At 44.9% G+C, this 14,894-nt stretch overlaps 1 protein-coding gene across 1 annotated transcript in view; it reads left to right on the forward strand.

The window, feature by feature from the left end:
* Positions 1 to 3,440: 3,440 nt before the first annotated feature.
* Positions 3,441 to 14,894, forward strand: part of CHRNA5 (cholinergic receptor nicotinic alpha 5 subunit) — a 29,895-nt gene continuing 18,441 nt past the window's right edge. The window contains exon 1 of the mRNA XM_084782116.1: positions 3,441 to 6,364. Within this exon, the coding sequence (XP_084638242.1) occupies positions 6,259 to 6,364 (106 nt within the window). The 5' untranslated portion in view covers positions 3,441 to 6,258. The remainder of the gene's footprint in view (positions 6,365 to 14,894) is intronic.

Genomic DNA, 14,894 nt, shown 5'->3' on the forward strand with positions numbered 1-14,894 from the left:
CCCTATCTAGGACAGAAACATGGAGAAAGCAGGTATACATTTGGTAAGAATACTTAAATTCTATCCTTTGCACAGAATCGTATATTTGTAATTACATCTTATATAGATTACTACAATAGCCTGATATCTTTGTTTAAATTTATAGCAGTATCATTGGTGGAGAACCATCACTTAGCACAAAATATTTGTAATAAATTATCTTTACTAATCATAAATGTGGAGCTTGTTTATAGTAAACAACACCTACTCTGAATAAAGCAATGTCCTAGTTGACAAGGGACTCCACATGTGACATAATTAATTCCTTAAGATGACATCAGTTAACGGTGTCAAGGCTGCCTTTGTTTGTGAACGCACCCTCTATGATGTTCACACAATAAGGAAATCACCTAACAGCACATTTCTGGGAGAGGGTCTCCGTTGTTAAGCAGTGCACGGCTGTGATTGCAGATATGCTGAGTGGCTTTATCTTCAGAAATCCACATTTATCTTAAAGGAAAAGATTCTTTCATAGCATGACTCATCACTGCCAATTTTAAGGACCTTCACCTTTAGAGGGTTGGGATATTATATTGTACCTTCCTAACATGGGAATAACATCTTTATTGTGTGTGTGTGTGTGTCACGTGTGTGCCCATCTGTGCGCAGGTGTGCTCAGGATAGAGAGTCATATCAGGTGTCTTTCCTCTATCTGTCTCGAACTTCGTTTTGGAGATATGGCCTCTCACCGTCTCAAGCTCAACATTTTGGCTAGACCGTGTGGCCAGCGAGCCGTGGCCAGCGAGCCGTGGCCAGCGAGCCCCAGACATCTGAGCCTGTCTCTGTGTGCAGCCTCCTGTGTGAGTGCAGGGAATGAACTCAGCTCCTCAGGCTCGTACTGAGGACACTTCACCATGAGCCACCAACCCACCCCAGCGTCATCACTCTACACAAGGGCGGCTGCTGTTCGTCAGGACACGTTGTATAATTCACTGCTTTGCAAGTGAATTACCATTTGCTTGTTAACTCTTGTTTCTCTACTGGCAATCAAATCTATGGCATTGTGCTGCATCATAGGATTATTCTATTAGGATAGCTGACCTTTATGTATGGTTTATATGTAAACATATATTTAAATATAATTACCTTTGTGTGTTTGCTATATAGATTTATTATATATTTATATATCATATTTAATTAAACATAATTAAGTATAGCAAGTGCAACCTAACAAGAGTATAAGTTTGGTCCCAGGGACCCAATTATTGGAAAGACAGAAGTGATTGTCATGAGCTGTTCCCTGACTTCGCTGTGTGCTGTGTGAACACACACATACACCAGGCTCTCTACATGAATCTATGTTTGCAATTTTACATTTTGATAGCAATCCTGAAATAACCCTTGAGAGGGACCTTTGCTTCTTACAGCATTTGTTGGGGGGTGGGGTGGGGGTGTTGAATTTTAATGTCCTATCAACTCTTGCTCTTCTTTCCTCTAATCTGGGACAACTCATTTACTTTCAGCAATAAAGTTGACAGAATCCATTTTTATCTTTAATTAACTTTTCAGCTTGGCTTTCATTTTAGAGGGTCACAGCAAAATTTATCACCAAGCTGTAATGAAAGCGATGAATGGAAGATTTGAGGACACTGCTTAGCTCTGAATTTAGCGCAGATGACCCTGTTATTGAGAGGAAAAGCCGACAAGCGCATCAATATAAAAGACAGCTCATTAGGTCATGCCAGTTGCAGATGACAATGTTTATTTTTGATTTCTTGTACTTATAAATTTTTGGTCTCTTAACTTCATGCACTGTGTTTTAACTCCAAAGCACCAAATTCCTTTGGCTTAGGGGTTTTCATAAGTATAAAAGCACATCTGAAAATTATTGTCTCATAAATAACTATAGTTACCATCATTGAGCCTTTGGGTGCAGTCCTAAGCACTCTGCAAACTCGGCTTCCCATGAACATGTTTTAAGGGACTGTGTAAAGATTACCAAGAAGACTTAAGGGGAGAGACAAAGTTCACTTCAGCAATCGGTAACGCCTTGGAAGTCAGATCACCTGGACTGGAATCCCTACTCAACATTCTAGTCAGCTCTGAAATAGTGGATTAACAAATTAGCATTCATTTATTCATCCAATAAACATTTGGAGCATCCAGCATGTGCCCAATATACTAGTGAATAAGCCAGGCACAGCTGCTGCCTATCAGGGGAAATCAGACTCTCAGGCGGTTAGAGAGAGTTACAAATTGTAACAAACAAGGTTGCTAGGGTTTGGATCCTAAACGTCCCCCGAAGACTCTTGTGTTGAAAGCTTGGTCCCTATCTGATGCTGCTCTTGGGTGTGTGGAATTTTTAAGAGGTGGGATCTAATTAAAGGAACTAAGTAATTGAGGGCACTTCTTTGGGGAGGGTGTGGGGATCCTGGCCCCTTCCTTTCTTTCTGTTTGCTTGCAGTCACCATGAGCCCAGCAGCTTTCCTCTACCACCTGCTCTCATCCAGGTGTGCTGTGCTGACACAGACCCTAAGCAGCATGGCCAGGTGACCAAAATCAAGGCCCCTGAAATCCATGAGCCAAAATTAAACCTTTCTTTCTTTCATACTGGTTTTCTCCTCCTCCTCCTCCTCCTCCTCCTCCTCCTCCTCCTCCTCCTCCTCCTCCTCTTCTCCTCCTCCTCCTCCTCCTCCTCTTCCTCCTCCTCCTTCCTCCTCCTCCTTCCTCTTCCACTCCTGCTTCCCTTCCTTCTTCCCCCTCCCCTTTTTTTCCTCCCCCAAGGATGGCAGTCTGACTCACACAGTAAGTAGTAAAGGATGGGAAATAGGATCATGTTGGAGACTGACAGCCAGAGGGAGCAGAAGACACAACTTAGACAGGTTGGCTCATCTTTCAAGGAGTGACAGATAATGCCAGGGCTGAAGCTGGACTAGGGATTAGGCAAAGCAGGAAACAGGAAGAGTGAAGGAAGAAAGGTCCAGGCAGAGTTAACAGGTTATGCCAAAGTCCCCTGACAGGAGTGGATTGCTTGTTCTGGCCGCTGAAGGAGCCAGTGTGGCTGGAACTCAGAAAAGGCAACGTAGTTGTGCAGAATTGTCGAAGGCAGCAGGACTTTCCCAAATGTCACAGCAAGAATGTAAGATTTAGTTTCTCAGATGTTCCTGGTGCTGCCATCTGTACTCAAGGTTGAGAATAACTCGATGAGTGAAGCCGGGGGAGGGACTGGGTGATTTCCAGACTTTGAGTGTGAGTAATTTGCTGGATAGTGATGGGAAGGCTAGCAGAAAAGAATAGTTGGGGAAATATTAAGTAATGTGTAACATTAATGATTTCAAGTTCACTGCAGGCTCATAGGAGCCTAGAGGTAAGATCAATAACAAAGTATGCACCTGAGCATTGTCTTTATAAGAATGGTATTTATTGATTTGGTCTTTTTGGTGTGTGTGTGTGTGTGTGTGTGTGTGTGTGTGTGTGTGTGTGTGTGTAGTGAATATCTCCTTGTGTGACTTAAGCTAGTATGGAACTCATGATACCTCAGCCTCTCCTGAGTGCTAAGGTTGCAGTCATGTACCAACTCCATCAGAATGTAGGTGATATTTACATAGAAAAAAAGGGGGAGGGGAAGATTATTGATGCTAATGGGCTTCTGAAAGGGAAGAGAATGCAAAGGAATAAAGAACTCATGAAGATAAAATGGGGGTAATAAAAGTACCTCCCTAGTATTGCTGCTTGAGAGTAAATTAACCTGTGTGTTTTAAAATGCATATTATATTTCCGTATTTGTTAGGTTAAGATGATAACTATTTTTTCCTTTGGCTTTTTTAAAGACAGGATTTCTCTGTGTAGCCTTGGCTGCCTTAGACTCACTTTCTAGACCAGGCTGGCCTTGAACTCACAGAAATCTGCCTGCCTCTGGCTTCCTGAGTGCTAGGATTACAGGTGTGCACCACCACCACGCCCGGCAGCATGATAATTGTTAAACCCTACTTTATTTCATCTGGGGTGTGGGTGTAGGCACGTGAGTATGTATTCAAATGCTTGAAAGTTCGGAGGCCAGAGAAGGATGTCAGCTGTCCCACTGTATCACTCTTTACCTTTTCCTTTTAAGACAGAGTCTCTCACTGAACCTAGAGTTAGGGCCAAAGGCCAGAAAGCCTCAGCAATTCTCCTGTCTCTAACCTACTGGAGTTCTAGGAGTGTTATGCAGCCACATACAGCTTTTTGTGAGGGTTCTGGGGTCCAAGCTCAGGTCTTAAGAGCACTTGCTATTCTTTATAAGGACTACAGTTTGATTCCCAGCACCAAACCCTCATTCCCAGCTCAATAATTGCCTGTGACTCCAGCTCCCAGGGACCCTGGCCTCCTCAGCACTGGCCTCCTCGGGCACCCATATGCACATACGCATACTCACATACAGACATAAACATAAATAAAAGCAAAAGCAGTACAAAACAAAAGCTGAGCTGCATGACAGTCCCTTTGGCTACATCTTAGTGGGTAGATGCTACATCAGGAGAGCTTTGGTGGTGGCTGCAGCAACAGCAGCCGCTGTCATAGGCATTTGATGAGCAGTGTCTCCTAGCAATGACGAGACGCCTGTCAACAATTAGGCAGAGACGAACACCTGGCAAATGTGAAGGATTAGCATACCATCCTAGAGGGGAAAGCGTCCAAGACGAATGCATTGTGTTCTGTGATCATTTGCCTGGAGGTTCGAAAGCGCCCGGAACACTACACGCTACACCTCTCCCATAACTCGCAATGGTGTTTTGAAGGGATGATGGAGGTCATGCATCTCATGACCATAGATGCAATACCCTGGAGCCGTCCAGAAGTTCCAGTTATGCTCACTGCGGCTGAGCTAACAACCATTTCATTCCAGCTTTGCCGCTGACAGGCATTGTGGCCTTCCGTAGTTATCCAACTACTTGTCTCCAAGTAGAATGACACGTTAAAGCCACCCGAACACTGGCTGGGACAAATGGTAGAAGAGGCTGCGAGTCCTATAGATTCTTCAAAGCATAAATGTGTCATGCAAGGAGGGGTAAGGACCGTCTCACTCCTGTGCAGAGGCGTTATTAACGACCAGCCTGTGGACACCACACACATCTACACATCTTTTATTTGTTGGCTCTGTCACTTTCCTGCTTAAACACACTGGCTCCATTGGATAGTGTTTCCATTTCCCTGCTTATACTTGGACCCGGGGGCGGGGGGGGGGGAAGTCTTAAGGGAATTTTGCCTTTGAGATTCTTTGCAACCAGGTCTCACTTTCAACAGATTTATGTAGTCTGAGGCTTGGAGTGAGATTTCTGCCTACAATGAACTGTAGAGGTGCCAACTCCATAATTTTCTGTGAAAAATCTGGCATGCTCTGCCACTGGAGTTTAAAGATAATTTGCCTGAATCTCTTCAGCCAAATGAAGCTTTCTAATCAATTATGAACAGAAGCAATGAGGCACAGTATAGGGTCTAGAGGGATTTGAGACCCAGTCAGCATCGATCTCCATCAAGGTTGTTAGGAGGCTGTGGCAGTCAATGGCACTAATATGTACGTTGCTAAGTGATGGCAGCAAGGACACCATGGCCCACTCTGGAAGCAATTGGCTACCATTTCTGCAGATGGCTGGAATGAATGTCAAAACTGTCCGTCACAGCTGTCTTTCAGAGCCCTCTAGTTTATCCATTTCATTTTAAAGGAAGTGAAAATAGGCCAACAGAGGAAGGATGATTTGACCAGGGTGGCCTTGCATCTACAACAAGGGCATGAGAGGCAGCAGCAGGGAGGCAGTCATAGTGGCTTACGTGGGAATCCAAAGTTCCACAGGCTGCCCCAAGAGGATTACCATGGGTTTGAAGCCAGATTACACTACAGTACCAAACTAAACAAAATCGCATCAAAACAAAAGTCAGGACAGTCTTTGCACCTGTCAGAACGCACTTGCAGGCTGGGACAGGTTGACAAACCCGAGGCAGGTGTGGAAAAGGTGGAGCTAATATGAGTTGATGAAGCTGGACCAGAGGCGGAGCCTAGAAGAACTGGGAGCGGCCTCTGGGGCGGGGCTACGGACCGTGGGGGCGGGGCCAAGAGCCGCGGCTCCGCCCTCGCCCGCCGCCGGCTTTCGTACCAGCGGTGTTAGTGGGCTTCTTTCATGACTGAAGAGCGGGCTCCCGGAGGTTCCGGAGGAACGAGCAGAAGGAAGTTCGGCGGCAGCTTGCGCGCCCGGTTCCTCAGGGTCTGGCGTTATCCGCGAGGCGGCCGTCGGCGAGCGGGCGATGGCGGCGCGGGGGTCGCGGCGGCGCGCGCTGAGGCTGCTCTTGATGGTGCAGCTGCTGGCCGGGCGCTGGCGGCCGGCCGGGGCGGCGCGGGGCACGCGGGGAGGTGAGCCCGGGCGGGGCTGCGGGCCACGGGGCTCCGCTCCGTTTTCCTTTCTTCTGGAAATTTGGGGAGAGGTTCCAGGTTAGCACCCAGCCCTGTTCATCCAAATGCAAAGAAAAGGCCGGTTTTGGCGTTCGGTGGCTCTCACGGTTGGGGCGGCCGGTGTAAGGTGTGCCCCGGTACAACTTTCCTAGAGCTTGTGGCTGTCATCGGCCTTCCCACTAAGTAGCTAGTCCGTAGTGTGGAAACTCTGGGCTTCACGCTCACCTTCTAAGACTTTATAGTCTATCCTCTTTGCCCTCACTCCTACAGCATCTTTGCTAGAAGACGCAAACGTTTGCTGAAGCTAGGTAGTCCACACCCCTGGCTTCCAAGTCTCCTCTTGATTCCTCGTTTCTTTGGGGCACCGCTCGCGAACACCGCCCCGCCCCCCCCCCCCCCCCCCCGTCAGTGTTTGAAGATGTGCATCGGGATAGAAACAAACAAGCCCAGGACTTTTTATTTCCAGTGCTTTAGCACATTTTAGTCGGCCCTTTCAGCACTTTGGAGAAAAATGCTACCATTTCTGGAGCACCTATACTAGAGAAGGTTTGGCAGTTTTAAGCGGAAGGTCGCTGCACCTGAAGCTCAGTTTTAGTGAACCGAGGAAGCCTACAGGACCTTTACTTGTCTTTCTTTCGTTAACATTCTTAAACTTTGTATGAATCCTGATTTTCTTTAGGAAGTGGTAACTTCGAAGACAAGAATTCCCGATTACAGGATGGGTCTACTGAAGCAATGAAATCTTTGCAGAGGGTGTTAATAGTTTAAGGAAAGAAAACAATGTTCTTGTCTCGAATTATGTCTCCAAGTGTGTCTTGTCTTAGGACAGAATTCTCTCCGCTGCCTCCCTCCTTTGAAAGACGAGGACAACACTGTTTATTTTTCCCCAGCCATTTTCAGGATTGATTGGTGCATATAAAACTCCAGGCAGTGTCTCGCAGCCTAGAAAATGGTAGTTCTGCCTCTTTTGGTGGAGCTGGGAATTTGAAAAGGTTTCTCTGTTTTACGATAAATCATTGTTGCCGAGTCTTCAATGGTGTGAATAACTAACTCTTTCTCAGGGATCGGTGTTTTAGCCAGAGTTGATGGTCTGCTCCTTTCTGCTCCCACTCAGTGGGGCTTCTTTTTATAATAACCATTTTGTTTTTATTTTTTGTCCCATGTGAGCTCCTTTAGCCCCCTGATTCCTTTGTGTGTGTGGGCTTGTGCATGTGCGGGTAGAGGCCAGAGGTCAGCTGTGGGTATTGTTCCTCAGAGCCATCCTTTTAGGCTGGCTTTTGTTGTTTGTTTGTGGCAGTCTCTCACTGCCACCTGGTGCTGATGGATTAGGATAGGCTAGTTGACAATCCTGCTGAATTTCAAGGATCTACAGTCTCTGCCTCTCGAGTGGCAGGGTTACAAGGGCCGGTTTTTGTTGTTGTTGTTGTTGTTGTTTTGTTTTGTTGTGTTTTTTGTTTTTTGTTTTTGTTTTTGTTTTTGTTTTTACAGATTAAAGGCCTCCCTGCTAGGCCTTTTACATTTTGCTGTGGGTTAAACTCAGGTCTTTGTGGATGTGCAGCGAACACTTAAGCAAAGCCGTCTCCCAGCCCCCAAGAGCTGTCTGTTTGTCTCTGTGTCCTCAATTCCTAGTTTATTATAGGAGACTAGTAAATGTTTATAGATGAATGGAGCAATACCACCACCCTGGATATTGTCTCACTTGTAAGGAAAGGCTGTTAAGTAACCTCCTGTACAGCTAGACACTTCTTCATAAGTTCTGTGCATTCTAAGTGAGCATGGTGAAGAAGACAAAGATTCAGAGTGACAGCGTGGCACTCGTGCAAATGAGTGTTAGTGTGCTTTTGTGGTCTACCTTTGCAGGTCACAGTGGCTAAAGTTCTGTGTGGAGCTAAGAGACCTACGAACTGCTGTGGGTGTTTTGGGCATATTCAACTTTGCTGACTCCTTATCTCTCCCCCTTTAAGATGATAGAGTGGAAAGGTAGCTGTTTTTGAGAGAATTGGGTTTTTTTATATTTATGTTTTATTGTTTTCATATTCATCTTAGATTCTCATCGTAACTCTTACGGTTTCCAATGAGCCGTTCCCAGATGAAAAGAATTCTTGTCTAGTCAGTCAGCAGCTGACTGAAGGTCACAGAGCTGTGGGAAGTAGCCTGGGAGGCAATTTTGTCTGCCGTGAAATATAATTTACTAGTACATTAAGATAATATAGGTCTTTGAGCTGACCTGTGATGAGGACATTTATGGAGATTAAACAGTCATTAGTTACGTATAGTTCTTAGCTGTGCCACATTTTAAGTGGTTGAAACTTTATTTTAGTATAATGTTCTTCGGCCAAAGGAAGGTAAAATAATTCATAGAAAATGTGAGCTTTGAAGGTTTCTTTTTTGTCTTCTCACCTTTAGTTGTTTCCATTTGCACTTTGAGAAACTAACAGAAATGCATACAAAGTGGCTATCAACTTTACTTTTATCATTTATTCATTTACTATTATTGTTGTTGTTGTTGTTGTTGTTGTTATTATTATTATTATTATTATTATTATTATTATTATTGGTTTTTCGAGACACGGTCTCTCTGTGTAGCCTTGGCTGTCCTGAACTCACTTTGTAGACCAGGCTGGCCTCGAACTCACAGTGATCCACCTGCCTCTGCCTCCCGAGTGCTGGGGTTAAAGGTGTGCGCCACCACTGCCCGGCTATTATTATTATTTTTAAAGAAAGTATGGATGTTTATTGAGCATGTTTTCAGTACTCTGGCTTTGTATGTCTTGACTCCTGTGAAACAGCCCACTGTGTGTTGACTCCTGTGAAACAGCCCACTGTGTGTGAAGTGTTCTTTCCATACACTCTTCCTGCAGGCCCCCTCAGGACAGGTGAGTGCTTAGGTGCTGGAGACATGACAGCAGACAACGTCTCTTTACAGTTTGATTCAACAGACGATGAGATTGACAATACAAGTAATTGATATGACTTGGTCTGGGCCACAGCTGGTGACTGAGAGAATCTGGACTTGAACTCGGGGAGTCTGAGAGTCTGATGGGGCTCTGCTTTTAATCACCAGGCTCAGGTAACCTCATATTTTACTCAGTCAGCCAATATAGGTGAAACAGGAATTAAATTTGGTGAGGTTAATTTTTTAATATATACTTTTAGTGAAAATGATTCTTTTCATACAATATATCGTGATCATGATTTTTACTCCTACAACTCCTTCCGGGTCATCCCTACCTCTCTACCCACCCAACTCTCTACCCTTTTGGAGAAATAATCTCTCTTTCTCTCTTTAGACAACAAACATGCAAACAAACAAACCAGAATTTTTAAAAAAATAGAAAAATACAAAACACAACCCAAGACCCCACTAAATCAGAAAACTATAATATACAAGCAAAAGACCTATAAGACAAAAAAAAAAAAAAAAAAAAAAAAAGACCAAACAAAGCAATATGAGACCAAAACAAAACAAAACAAAAACCTACAAAAATGCCATTGAGTTTGTTTTGTTTTGGCTGTCAACTGCTGGGCATAAGGCCTACTCTTAAGTGTGTTCAGTATACCCAATGAGACTCCACTGGAGAAAACTAATTTTTCCTTTACAAGAGGCTGTCAGTTTGAAATAGCTTCTTGATTGTGAGTGGGACACAGCCTGATTTGAACCCGTGCATCCCTGTGCATGCCACCGCATCTCTGAGTTCCTAGGTGTGTCAATCCTCTTGTACCTGGAAGGCAATGTTTTCTTGATGTCATCCATCCCCCCTGGCTCTCATCTTTTCTGCCTCTTCTGTATAGCTCCCCAGCCCTTAGGGGAGTGGTTTGATAAAGACATCCTATTTTGGACCAAGTGTTCCAAAATCTCTGTCTCCGTGCACTTGTCCAGCTGTGGTTCTCTGAGTTAGTTCCTATCTACTGCAAAGGGAAGCTTCTCTGATGATGGCTGAACGAAGACACTGATCTACAGACAAAGCAGAATGTCGGTAGGAGTCATTTTATTGCTATGTCCTTTTAGCAGAATAATAGCATTTGGTTTCCATCTGGACCCGTGGCCTCTCCAGTCTCAGGTTCTGGGCCACCAGAGCTGTCAGGCATGTAGTAGCCTTAAATCCAGCCAGAGAATGGTTAGTTACTCCTACAATGTGTGTGCCACCATTGCACCAACATGTCATGCAGGCGCACCAGTGTTGCAGACTTCAGGGTCTGTGATTCTTTCTCCACCGGTAGCATGTAGAGTGTCTCCCAGTACCGTGACCACTGTCAGTAGGGTTGAAGGCTACCATTAGGCACCAGCTTGATTCCTTTGTGTTCAAGGAGTCATGTAAGTGTTGGCTTTAGCAATCAGGCCTTACTGTTGGTTGGTGGAAGACAACCATAGCCTTGGCAATAGATTGAGATGTTTGGTTTAGGGGTTTCCATGATGACCCTTTGGCCAATGACTCAACTAGATGTAACTTCCACTATTAGGTGACTCCATTTAGATTTCTTTCCTGTATGTACAGAGTTACGATGATTAAGATGTCTCTAGGACTTGGTACCTGGCATTGTCTTTGTTGGTTGGGAGTTTCCATTCCTTGCTCTGTATTTCCCTCTCTGGGTCTCCCCATAGTCCTGTTCCACACAGATGTGTCTTTTCCATGTAGCCCTGGCTGTCCTGAAACTCGCTCTGTAGACCAGCTGTCCTCAAGCTCAGAGGTCCGCTGGCCTGCCTCCCGTGTGCTGGGATTAAAGGCGTGCGCCACCACACTGCCCTCTCTAGAGTTCAGAAAAATGTGGTGTCAGTAGGCTTCCTGGTAGAGAGTGCTTCTTCAGGTTGGGGGTGGCAGAGAGGACTAGAGATAGGTTAGGAGAAAAGACTGAGAGGGGCTATGGGAAAGAGCTAAGGGGATCATGTCCACAACAAGAGGGAGGGTCCCCAGGGAATCTGAGGTGCGGTGGGATAAGGGGCTCCTGTAAGCAGGTTGCAGTAAGACAAAGACTGTGTCTGGAGAGACAGAGGTGAGAGGGCTGGGGGGGGGGGATCCTGTGGCAAGAGTTGGAGTCTCCAGTGAATGAGAATGAGCTAGAAGGGAGAGCTGAGCGGGTCCACAGGGGGCGGGGGACACAGTTGGGTCTTCACCACAGTTGGGTCATCACCACAGTTGGGTCATCACCATAGTTGAGTCTTCACCACAGTTGGGTCATCACCACAGTTGGATCTTCACCACAGTTGGGTCTTCACCACAGTTGGATCTTCACCACAGTTGGGTCTTCACCACAGTTGGGTCTTCACCACAGTTGGGTCTTCACCACAGTTGGGTCTTCACCACAGTTGGATCTTCACCACAGTTGGGTCTTCACCACAGTTGGGTCTTCACCACAGTTGGGTCTTCACCACAGTTGGGTCATCACCACAGTTGGGTCATCACCACAGTTGAGTCTTCACCACAGTTGGGTCATCACCACAGTTGGGTCTTCACCACAGTTGGATCTTCACCACAGTTGGGTCTTCACCACAGTTGGATCTTCACCACAGTTGGGTCTTCACCACAGTTGGGTCTTCACCACAGTTGGGTCTTCACCACAGTTGGGTCTTTACCACAGTTGGGTCTTCACCACAGTTGGGTCTTCACCACAGTTGGGTCTTCACCACAGTTGGGTCTTCACCAAGGTTCAGTGGACCTCAGGGAAGGCAGCTAGGGTAGAAGCCACATTTGTCATTCTTGTGCTTATGCTTAAATCCAACTTTTCACACAGTTTACTTTGAAATTAAAAACTATTTTGGCCAGGTAATGGTGGCACTCACCTGTATTCCCAGGACTTGGAAGGCAGAGACAAGAGGAGTTCAAGACTATAGGGAATGGAAGGAAAGCTTTGCTGGCTATCATCTTATAGGATTTAACGCCTAGAATGTATGAAGAGCTTAAAAATAAAACCCTAAATACAAAAACTCAATCCTGTTGGTAAGTGGGCTAGTGCAACGAATAGATGGCTCTCAAAAGATGAAATAACAAATATCCAGGATGCAAATAAAAATGTTTCACAGCCTTAGCCATCAGGGAAATATAAATTAAAACTACACAGATACCTTTCTATTCAGAAAAGAATAGAAACAAACAAACAAACAAAAACAATGAATGCTGGAAGCTGGTGAGACAGCTCAGTGGTTAAGAATGCCTGCTGCTCCTGCAGAGGACCATAGCTTGCTTTCCAGCACTCATACTGAGTAGCTCACAACCACCTGCAACACTCCAGTGCTAGATATGATGGTTTCTTCTGTATGTACACACACACACACATACACACACACACATACACACACACACACACACACACACACACACACACACTCAAACACTTTAAAAATGTTATCAAGAAAGGTAGGAATGTAAATTAGTCAGTGTGACCTTTTCTCAAGAAAACTAGAGGTAGAACTGCCATGTGACCCAGATACACTGCTCCTAGGTATTTACCCATAGGACTCGACATCATCGTTTCCCAGAGACTCTTGCACATCTGTGCGTATTCCAGCACTTTTCACAATAGCTAAGTTATGGAATCAACCCATGTTCAGTCAACAGCTGAACGGATAAGGAAGATGTGATACATGTACAATGGAAGGTTTTTTCCCTGTCTTAAAAACTGATGAAAGTTTGTCAGTTACAGCAAAATGAGTGTAACTGGAGAGCACACTGAAGTGTACTCAGAAAGACAAATACTGTGTTTTATCTCATTTTAGGTTCTAGACTTTATGTGGATAAAACCTTCATAAAATCATGTGTGTGAGACAGACAGAGACAGGCATGAAGAGAGAAATGAAATTGGGGGAAGGAAAGGGGCTGGAGATGGAGTGTGGCCAAAGCATGTGACACCATGCACTGCACACCGAGAAAACCTTTTTAAAGTTCACAGCCAACTTGGACTATACACAGGCCTCGTCTTACAAAAAGAAAATAATCGTTCTCTTGAAAATGCCGAATATATCCTATGATCTTGAGTGTGAGCACCTGCAAGATAGGGTCACAATTCACTGGGTGGTGCAGTTGTCCCTGAGAATGTATTCATTTATTGAGACAGGTTTCATGTTGTAGCCCAGGTTGGCCTCAATGTGATGGGTAGGCCAGGATGACCTCATCTTGCCTCCACTTCTCAAATGCTGGGATTACAGTTGTGTTTCACTGTGCTTGTGCTTGAGTTTATTAAAGTGCTTGTTGATGGGACTCTGACATGGGTGTCAGAATAGAGGGTTCCTTTTCATTGATAGTTATGAATTATATCTGTCAAGCAATTTTTAAAAACTAGCGTGCATTTTTATTTATTTTATTATTATTATTATTTGGTTTTGTGAGATAGGATTTCTCTGTGTAGCCTTGGCTGTCCTGAACTCTCTTTGTAGACCAGACTGGCCTTGAACTCACAGTGATCCGCCTGCCTCTGCCTCCTGAGTGCTGGGATTAAAGGCGTGTATTACCACACCTGGCTAGCCTGCGTTTTTAGTACAGTAATTTCAGCATAGCATTTTTCTTCTGGTAGCATTGTTTTTCTTTATAACAGTTGGAATTAAATTCTTTTTTTTTTTAAGATTTATTTATTATGTATACAGTGCTCTATTTGCATGTACACCTTCAGGTCAGAAGAGGGCATCAGATCACATTATAGATGGCAGTGAGCCACCATGTGGTTGCTAGGAATTGAACTCATGACCTCTGGAAGGGCAGTTAGCGCTCTTAACCACTGAGCCATCTCTCCAGAGCCTTTAAATTCTTTTAGATGATATTTTTAGTTTAAAGTCAAGTAAGTGAGTTGACACAGAGTTCGAGGCCAGCCTGGTCTGCAAAGTGACTCCAGGACAGCCAAGGCTACACAGAGAAACCCTGTCTTAGGAAAAAAAAAAAAAAGAAGAAGAATTTGTTTCTTTAGAATTTTCTTTGCAACAGTGTGATGGAAAAATCAGTAAAACAAACAAACAAACAAACAAAAAACCCAAAACCTTTTTAGGTGTGTGCGTGCATGTCTGCATATGTGCACATCAGTGTGGATGTTTAAAGAGGCTAGGAGGCCAGGCTCTCTGGAGATGAAATTATGGCAGTTGTGAGCCTTCCAGGGTGGGTGCTTGAAATCAACTTTAGGCCCTCTATAAGAGCAATAAATACTCAATCCCTGGTTTTGGAAAATAAATTTTTTTGAGACAGGGTTTCTCAGCTCTGGCTGCCCTGGAACTCCCTCTGTAGTCCAGGCTGGCCTTCAACTCACAGAGATCCACCTACCTCTGCCTCCCAAGTGCTGGGATTAAAGACGTGCACCAACACCACCTAGCCTTCCAGAGACTTTCTTGTTTTGTTTTTGTTTTTTCAAGACAGGGTCTCTCTGTGTTAGTCTTGGCTGTCCTGGACTTGCTTTGTAGAATAGGCTGCCTCGAACTCACAGCAATCTGCCAAGCAGATCTGCCTGCCTCTGCCTCCTGCATGCTGGGATTAAGGGCATACAGCACCATGGCCGGCTTTTGGGTTTTGTTAAG

The sequence above is a fragment of the Acomys minous genome (genome assembly GCF_964271855.1).
Source record: "Acomys minous genome assembly, chromosome: 5".
In the NCBI taxonomy this organism is placed as follows: Eukaryota; Metazoa; Chordata; class Mammalia; order Rodentia; family Muridae; genus Acomys; species Acomys minous.